The sequence below is a fragment of the Lycium barbarum genome, chromosome 1 (genome assembly GCF_019175385.1).
Source record: "Lycium barbarum isolate Lr01 chromosome 1, ASM1917538v2, whole genome shotgun sequence".
Lineage (NCBI taxonomy): Eukaryota > Viridiplantae > Streptophyta > Magnoliopsida > Solanales > Solanaceae > Lycium > Lycium barbarum.
The window spans coordinates 146,061,071-146,070,516 of NC_083337.1; the positions used below are offsets into that span (position 1 = coordinate 146,061,071).

The 9,446-nt window shown below is 34.4% G+C and overlaps 1 protein-coding gene across 1 annotated transcript; it reads left to right on the forward strand.

Moving 5' to 3' along the window:
* Window positions 1-4,399: 4,399 nt before the first annotated feature.
* On the forward strand, window positions 4,400-5,834 carry LOC132613243 (S-adenosylmethionine decarboxylase proenzyme 4-like). Its single transcript, XM_060327289.1, has one exon. The coding sequence runs from the start codon at window positions 4,504-4,506 to the stop codon at window positions 5,545-5,547; it is 1,044 nt and encodes a 347-aa protein (XP_060183272.1). The 5' UTR covers window positions 4,400-4,503; the 3' UTR covers window positions 5,548-5,834.
* The last annotated feature ends 3,612 nt before the right edge of the window (window positions 5,835-9,446 follow it).

Consider the following 9,446-nt stretch of genomic DNA (forward strand, 5'->3'; position numbering starts at 1 on the left):
AGGATCCGAATCACTAGTCCCAATGACTTTGGATGGTTGACTCGACACTAAGATTCGATATGGATAGACGGACTCATGAAATCCGACATCCTGACTCACATATACCCGGCCCGTAATTGGATCCAAACACGTATAACCCTTATAGCCGGGAGCATAGCCAATGAAAACACATGACACTGACCTAGGAGCTAACTTGTTTGATGGTTTTGCAGGAAAATTAGGAAAACACTGACTTCCAAAGGCTCGTAAGAAATTATAATCTGGAACCCGTTTAAATAATTTCTCATAAGGTGAAACACCAGGCAAAACTGGAGTTGGCAATCGATTAATTATATAAGTGGCCGTATAAGCAGCATCGACCCATAATTGAGCAGGTAGTGAGGCTGCAATGAGCATTGTTCGGGCCAACTCAATGATATGTCGATGCTTTCGTTCGGCTACTCCATTTTGTGCTTGGGTGTCCGAGCATGATTTTCGAAAAGAAATACCATTATGTAAAAAATGGTTAATTAAAGGACCATTATCAAACTCACGCCCTCCATCACTTTGAAAATGTTTTATTTTTGTATCAAATAAATTCTCAACTAACTTTTGAAAGAAAATAAAATTTTGATAAACATCTGATTTTCTTTTTAAAGGATAAATCCAAGAGTAGCGAGAATAATCATCCACAAAACAAACATAATATTTGTATCCAAGATTTGATGAAATAGTAGATTGCCATAAATCAGAATGAACAATTTGCAAAGGTTTATCACACGAATGAATGACATCTTTAAACGGAAGACGATTAGATTTTCCTAAACGACATGAAACACAGTCATGAATAAAACTAGTTGCACAAACAATAGCCTTATTTTTCCTAAGTGTGTCTAGAACTCTATCTCCACAGTGACCAAGTCGACGATGCCAGGTTGGACCAGGAATGGAGGTTGTCAAAAGAGCTATTGGCGGAGTAGAACGATTGGTGATGGTGATCGGGTATACACTCCCCTGACTAGTAGCCTTGAGTAGCACCTCCCCCGAGTGGTTGGCCTTTACAAAAACATGATTCTCGTCAAAACTCACAGTACAATTATTATCTTTGCACAATTTTTGAACCGACATTAAATTAAATTTAAGTTGTGGAACATGATAAACAGAGTTTAACTTCAACGATTTATTGTTGGAGCTTAATGAGGCATCACCAATATTTTTAATAGGGACTTTAGTACCATTTGCAACCTGAACTTGAACTTGGCCAGAGTAAAGAGATTTATTCGTTAAAATACCTTGATCAGGTGTCATGTGGGAAGATGCTCCGGAATCAGGAAACCAAGTAGTGGTCTCATTCTCGCCCGTAGGAAGTGCAGCAAAAGCTGACGTAGACGACGTCTGAGCATAACAAGATGGACAAGAAATTGCTGAGTGACCTGGGTGATAACATATTTGACAAACTACATGAGGAGTATTAGTCCCAAACACCCCCTCAACATTAGAATTGCCTGCAAAAATATGGTTAGTACCACAGGAAGCAAGGGCCATAATACTCTTAGATGCTAAATCTGAATTACAAACTGCCATACCTCCTTGAGTGTTTTGAGTTTGTGCATTTTGCTGTGGCCCTGAGACACCCCCTTGCTGCTGTCCGTGTTGCTGGCCACTGTGACCGCGACCTCGCCCACAGCCTCCACGGCCTCCACGGCCGCCACGCCAACCTCCTCGTCCTCTACCATTATTTTTATTGTATTGTTTTTGCTGCTGATGGTTATTAGACGTAGAGAAGTTGGTGTTGGTATGAGCAGACGAAGTACTTGCAGCAAACGCTTGATGAGCCACTAGCCCATGTTCCCTGTTCTTCTTGAAAATCACCTGTTGTTCTTGAACTAGTAGCATAGAACGCAGCTCATCAAAGGACATCGCCCCCGAAAAATGAGTAACTCCAGTAATGAAGGATTCATAATCCTCACCAAGACCCAATACGGTGTATTCAATTAAATCTTTATTCGAGACAGGAGAATTGATAGCAGCAAGAGAATCAGCTATCAGTTTAATCTGACGAAGATACGCCTCCATAGATTGAGTCTCGGCTTTCTCGACATAAGACAACATACGTTTCAACTCTATAGACCGAGCCATACTTGCATTCGTAAAACGAGACTGTAATCTCTCCCAAATCACTATCGAATGTTTAATATCATGTACATCAACTAAAGTCTCTTTAGACAACGTAGCAAAAAGACACACACGCACAATTTGATCAATTCGTATCCAATGATGATAATCAGTATTGCCAATCTCACGATGATTAGTATCTAATATATAAATTGGAGGCTTCAGAATAGAACCATCAATCATGCCAAGCAGACCATGAGCAATAAGAAACGATTCAAATTGTGTACGCCATGGTAAATAATCCTCAACAACATTGAGAATAGTAGTAACAAAATTCTTGACATTAAATTTAGATGGCTCCAGATTAGCAGCGAGAAAGGCAAGAGACGGTCCATGAGGATGAAAACCAGGGGGTCTGCCAAAGCCAGAAGGCGTGTGTGGCTGGGATACTAATCCTGGATGACCAGCGAACGTCGAACCCCCATAAGAATTGCCACGCTCAAATTGGCTGGTCTGGAAGAGAGGAGAATGAGCCACAGACCGTGTTGGAGTCCACGTAAATGTTGTCGAGTATTGATCTCCGTTACCTGGTTGCATAGGAAACGAGGAGACACGAGGGCTGCCAATTGTAAAGGGCAGCGACATGGTGGCGCCATGAACAGGCAGCGTCACAGACGATAAAGGTGAAGAAAGAGGTATGGACAAGACAAGCTCAACATTGGTTGAGACCGTGGAAGAAGGCATTCCAGTAGAGGCCATGAAACTGTGCGGAAGCAATTGGCTAGGGCTGCGGAAAGAAAGAAAAAAAAAGATTGAGAAAAATAAACCCTAGAATAACCTAGCTCTTGATACCATGTGAAATAATGATACTGCACACCCTATAAGGGTGCCATGACCTCTTATATATACATGAATAATATTTACAAATTACATAAATACCCCTAGGTATCCTCTATTAACATCAAATAAAAAACATTTTCTAACTTCTAATCAAAACCTTACCAAACAGTAGTTTGTCGGGAAAGGAAAAGTTGAGCAAAAATGCACTTAAGTACTCAAATAGAAATAGAATAACACTGCGTAGGGTGTAAAAAGAAAATCGATAAATCGCACTAAATCGATAAACTGAGTCAAACCGAAAAAAAAAAACGACTAGTGATTTGGTTTGACTTAGTTTGGTAAAAACCGACCATAATTGGTTTCAAGCTTGAACTTAGAATTTTGAATGTTAATAAGTTTTATATCCCATGGTGTTAGTAACTCAAATAACAAACCAAAACCAACTCAACACTAATGCTAACAAAAGAAATTCAATTCTAACACTAGGAATGACAATAATATTAGATATCTATTCTTTAATTTTACATAATTGGTTTAGAGAGTGAAAATACATAACTTAATTTTTTTCTGTCGTATAATTAATACTTATTAGCCGTACTTATTTTAGTATTTTTAGATTATGGTCATTTTCTTTATGGCTTATTAATTAGCAATATTTATTTTAAACGATTTTATTGTCTTTTTTGTTGAATATTTTAATATAATGTCATCACTTATCTCACATTTTGTGTTATTTTCTTAAGAAACACCTTAAGTATATAGTTGTCTCTTACTAGGACTAAAGAAATATTTAAAGTAAAAGTTATATGTTTTGCATGAAGACTTTTCCTGAAAAAAACTGAGAAAATCGAATAATCCGAGAAAACCTAAAGTTGAAAAACCCGAATTTTATTGGTTTGGTTTGGTTTATCAATTTAAAAACCCCACGTAATTGGTTTGGTTTGGTTTATCAATTTAAAAACCCCACGTAATTGGTTTGGTTTGGTATTTGAAATTCCGAACCAACCCGATCCATATACACCCATAACACTAAGGATTGTGATATAACAGATGTAATTTCTCGTTTGATTAAAATTTTTTGTTCGAACTTTAAATTGAAAATAGTTCATCTTTAATGAATTTTACACGATACTAATCTAAATTAATTGAAACCCGGGAAAACTAAAAAAAATATAAAATGCAAGGTGGGAGGAACAAGCAAAAAATGCGCATGGGAACAAATATGGATTCCTGTTGTTGTCACAAAAAATGATCTCTCACGCAAAAAATAACCATTATAATCTTGTATTTACATTTTTGCTTACGATCATTATTCTTGGTTGCCTCATCCGCATGCCCCCTGTCTCAATCTCAGTCTTCCACCCCCTACCCCCCACCCCCACCCCCACCCACCCACACACATGGTCTTCACCTATATATACTCACTTCCCTGTTTCAGTTTTGTCACATCCACTTCACACTCAACAAAAAACAAGGAACATATTTCCACATAAATTTTCACTATTCCCTTGTTTAATTTCTAGCCAAAACCATTACAGTTTTGTTGGTTTATATCTAGAAGTTTCATTAATGGCTGCTTCTGGATTTGAAGGATTTGAGAAGAGACTTGAGCTACACTTCTCAGGGGATGATCCAGTGATTGACAATGGCGGTCTACGGCTACTAGATTTTAATTCCTTGGAGGAAGTATTACATGCTGTGCAGTGCACCGTAGTGTCAGCTGTTGCAAACCAATATTTCGATTCTTACGTACTATCAGAATCAAGCCTCTTTGTATACCCTACCAAAATAATCATCAAGACATGTGGGACAACACAGTTGTTAAAATCCATCCGTCCATTCATCCACTTTGCATCTCAAATGGGACTTATCATAACAGAGTGTAGGTACACTCGAGGAAATTATATTTTCCCTAAAGCCCAACCGTATCCACATACAAGTTTTAAGGAAGAAGTTATTTACGTACAAGACCAATTGCCTAATCATCTTTGTTACAAAAAGGCTTCTGTTATGCCTTCTAAATTTACTTCACATGCATGGCATGTTTTTACTGCTTGTGATAAGTTTTATCCAATACCAATTCTTAGTGATACGTTCACGGTGGAAATTTGTATGACGGATCTTGACCGGGTACTTGCCCGAAAGTTTTTTAAAAATTCTGACAACAACAACAATATACCTAGTGTGGTCTCACAAGTGGGGTCTGATAAACTGATGACGGAGGTAATCGGTATTGGAGAAATCAATCCGAATGCTTTGATTTGTGAATTTGCATTTGATCCTTGTGGATACTCTATGAATGGGATTGATGGAGATCGTTACTCTACGATTCATGTAACGCCGGAAGATGATTTTAGTTACGCGAGTTATGAGTGTGTGGGGTCCATTGACGATTGTGATGACATTATTGGAATTTTGAAGAGGGTTGTTAAGGTTTTCCGACCAGGGACGATGTCGGTGTCGACAACGTGTTCGGGCAGTAACAAAGAGATTTGGACCAGAATTGTTAAAGCCGTCGAGCCACTAGGGATGAAAAGGCGGAGTTGCACGATCGATGAATTTCCAGCTGCCGGAACTGTGGTGTTTCAAACTTTTACGACAATAAAAAAATAGGTGAATTTTAATGTTGAATGCATCGTTTAAATTCTGAATTCGTGTTTAACCTACTATATAATCTCATGGTGGTGTACGCGGGAAAAGGTTTGAAAAAGTATATGGTTGAAGTATTAAAGAATTAGTAAATCTGGCATGTGTTGATACATTATGATAATACATATCCCACTTATGTTTTGTCGCGCACTCACGCCTAGCGAGAATTTTGTAAACTTCTACTATAGTTTATTTCTCTGGTAAAGTCTTAACGCTTTTTCTTTTGCCTTAGTTTAAAAATAGAGAGTAGACGTACGTATTGATCACGTAATAATACAAATATAAAATGCATGGGGCTCCCTTCTTGTGCTTTTCCCATGCCTAAGCGTGCTTCTAATGACACGAACAGTAAGTACTTAGCTAGGATTACGTCAAGACATTCATCATATTCATGCGTGGTACTTTCCTTTCTCCGTTTTATTTTATGCAGCATTCATTTTACTGGATACGAAGATAAAGAAAAAATTGTCAGATAAACTAAAACAATATCCTATAATTTAAATTACCATTAGCAATAATTAAATACAAAGTGATAGTAAAAGTCTCACATGGTACTTGACTAGATCCGACTATTGTCTCTCCTAATAAAAAATCAAAGTTTTATGATTAGTGAGGTTTCCGTAATTCGTGATAGCAAGAGTAAGATATAGACATATAGTAGTTCCTAAGATCAAATAGTTTCTGAATAGGAAAAAGAGTTTCCTGTTTGGATGAGCTTAAAATAAGCAGCTTATAAGCTGGAAACAGCTTATAAGCTAAAAAAAAAAATAAGTTGGGGTAGGTTAACTTATTTTTTTTGGCTTATAAGCTGAAAACAGCTTATAAGCTGCTTTAGATGAGCTAAGCCAAATGGGCCAAATTATTTTTTTGGGCTTATTTTATGCACAAAATGGCTTTAAGCTGATCAGCCAAACACTCAAAAAAACTGAAAACAGCTTATAAGCAACTTATAAGCCAATCCAAACGGGCTCTAAGTGGCGTGTAGTAATAGTGTATTAACTTTTCACACCATCACATAAATGACCTACAATCTATATCTATATATAATATAAAGCTAGGCATAGACAAGGTGATGTGGCACCTCTTTATGACCTAGAAACTATTTATCTTTTTTCTCCAAGCTAGGCATAGACAAGGTGATGTGGCACCTCTCTATGGCCTAGAAAACTATTTATCTTTTTTCTCCTTTTTTTGAATTTTTCCTCATTTTAATATTAATATGCTATAGTATATTAGAAAGCCAAAAGCCCACTCTCTTAATTCTATTAATTACACCTCTTAATTCTTTTAATATAATGTTTATTCCTCAATTCTGAAATCAAGAGGGACAATTAGCATTTATTCCCTTATAATTACCATTTACTAATACATATTAATTGATAATAGAGGCTGTTAGCTAATCAACGGTTTTGCTTAGGCACGTAATCCTCCTAATTAATTTGCCTCATGCCCTTTGGACACTCTCTCTCTCTCTCTCTCTCTCTCAATATTACTTCTTTTCTCTTAATTTCTTTCTCATATTTTTTACGATATTTAATTAGTTGAAATGTGGGTATCATGCTTTTGTTTGATTCTTTTTCTTTCGAGTGTTTTTAATTTTTGATTTCTGATGATTTTCTAGAGTTTTTAGGGATAGTGTGTCGTATAGAACCAAGAGAATCATTTGAAGTCTTTAAACATGTGGCGAAGGACCAAAATTTCATAGGTAGAGATTTCAAGTATTTTTCTTTTGAATATTTCTTTTGTGATGTATTATTATTGAAGTATTTGTTGGGAATTGTAGTGAAATTATGTTGAATTTGATTGAAATAATGTTCAATATGTTGTAGGAATATCATTTGGATTACATGTGAGTGGATTATATTTACAAGAATGAAAAGGGTGTCACGTGTGGAGATATTTTTCATTACGAAAAACTGGTATTCTATGGTGAAGAACAAAAGTATTACAAAACTCAAGAAAAAAATACTTATATATTTAAACTATAATAGTTAAATATGCACAATAACTCTACATACTCTATGACAATTACCACTTAGAAACATGTACACGTAGATTTAATATATATTATATAACATTTCAGGGTCTCTAATTAGATTTTCGACTCAGGAGTTCTGCAAAATGTTGATGGTATCATTAATTCGTTTAGAATTTAGGAGGTTTTTTGTTGTGAGTGAATAATATGTAATTAAGAGTTATTCTTCAAACAAAAACTTTTTTGTTGAGATTGAATAATATGTTGAGATTTACTTTCTTGAAATGGTCGTGAGTTTCTTTTATTGTCTTTTATATTCATCTGAAGAATTAACACATTGTACTCATGGTTGGAGAATATGATGAGAGATCTTGATAAATGTGAAAAAGAATTATTCAGAGAAGTGGTCAAGGTGCCGGCAATGTAGGTTGTGGGCGTAAATAAGAGTAGTGACTGAATAATGAAGAAGAAGAAGAAGAAGTGGAATTATAAGGATTACGAAATGGAGGTTTGTGAAAAACATTTAAATAAGAAATAGATAAATTGGAGGTTTTTCATTAGATATATAACTTTTTCATTTCTACCAAATGGGTTATTGGACATTATTATTTTTATATTTTCTTATAAATTTGTTTTTTAGTTTTTTCATTTGTATGTCTTTTACTTTATATAATTTTATTGTATTTTTACTATTATATTATCTCTTCTGTATTAATTTAATTGATAAAATGATATTATCGACTGCGCGAAGCGCAGACAAATTATCTAGTAATAAATAATTCTTCATATATCATATTTAATTCGCTAACCTTAAAAAAAAAAAGAAAAGTAACATGTTATGACCAATTGATATAGTAGCATATAAATAATATTTACATCATCAGTGTACAAAAAAATTCATATGAAAATATAGATTTTTTTTATTTTTATTTTTTGGATTTGGCAAGAGTGACATAAAATCTGGAAAGAGGGAGAACTAAATTACAAAGGTTAATTGATAAGTATGTGCTTCTTTTAATATTGCAAGCTACTATCTAGTATGTTTATACAAGACAATAGCGAGTCCTGAGTCAAAATGGCTTATTTTTGCAGCCATTAGCCCAAAATAGGCTGTTTTTTTTTTATACCATAATGGGTATTTCGTTGGTTATCCAACGAAATACCCACAATTAGCACTGTTCATAGCGGAATATTGTTGCATTTCGCTACACTTGTAGCGAAATGCAACAGTTTTTTTTTTTTTTTGACATTTCGTTCATTAATTCACGAAATAGGTTTTTTTTTTTTTTTTGCATTTCGTGAATAAATGAAGGAAATATGTTTTTTTTTTTTTTGTATTTCGTGAATATTAACGAAAATGATTTATTTCTATATATGTATTTCTATTTCCTTTTATATAAACGAAATGAAAATAAAATTATTTTCCTATTTTTTTATATAAACGAAATACAAAAATAATTTTTTTTTATCCTATTTCGTTTTTTAATACACGAAATGCAAAAAAAAAAAAAATGATAATTTCCTATTTCGTTGGAATATCAATGAAATACAAAAAAAAAAAAAAATTATCCTATTTCGTTGATCTACAAACGAAATGCATAAAATATATATAGATGAACGAAATAAAAAAAAAATTCTTATTTCGTTTTTTAATAAACGAAAAAAAAAATAGTTGTAAAGTCAAGACATAACTTTATTTTGAATATAAATATAATTCTAAAAAATATAGGGAGAAAACTAGTTGTAAAGTCGTCAAACTTTAGATGGTCATAACTTTGCGCTTGGGCGTCCGTTTTACGCGGGTTTTTTTTTTAACCTGTATATTTTTTCGAGATCTATGCGGACAAACTGCCACAAGGCAGTTTGGCTGAGCCGATTTAAAAAAACA

What these genes read in the sequence shown, in the direction of transcription:
- LOC132613243 (XM_060327289.1), top strand. Translation starts at nt 4,504, where the DNA reads ATGGCTGCTTCTGGATTTGAAGGATTTGAGAAGAGACTTGAGCTACAC.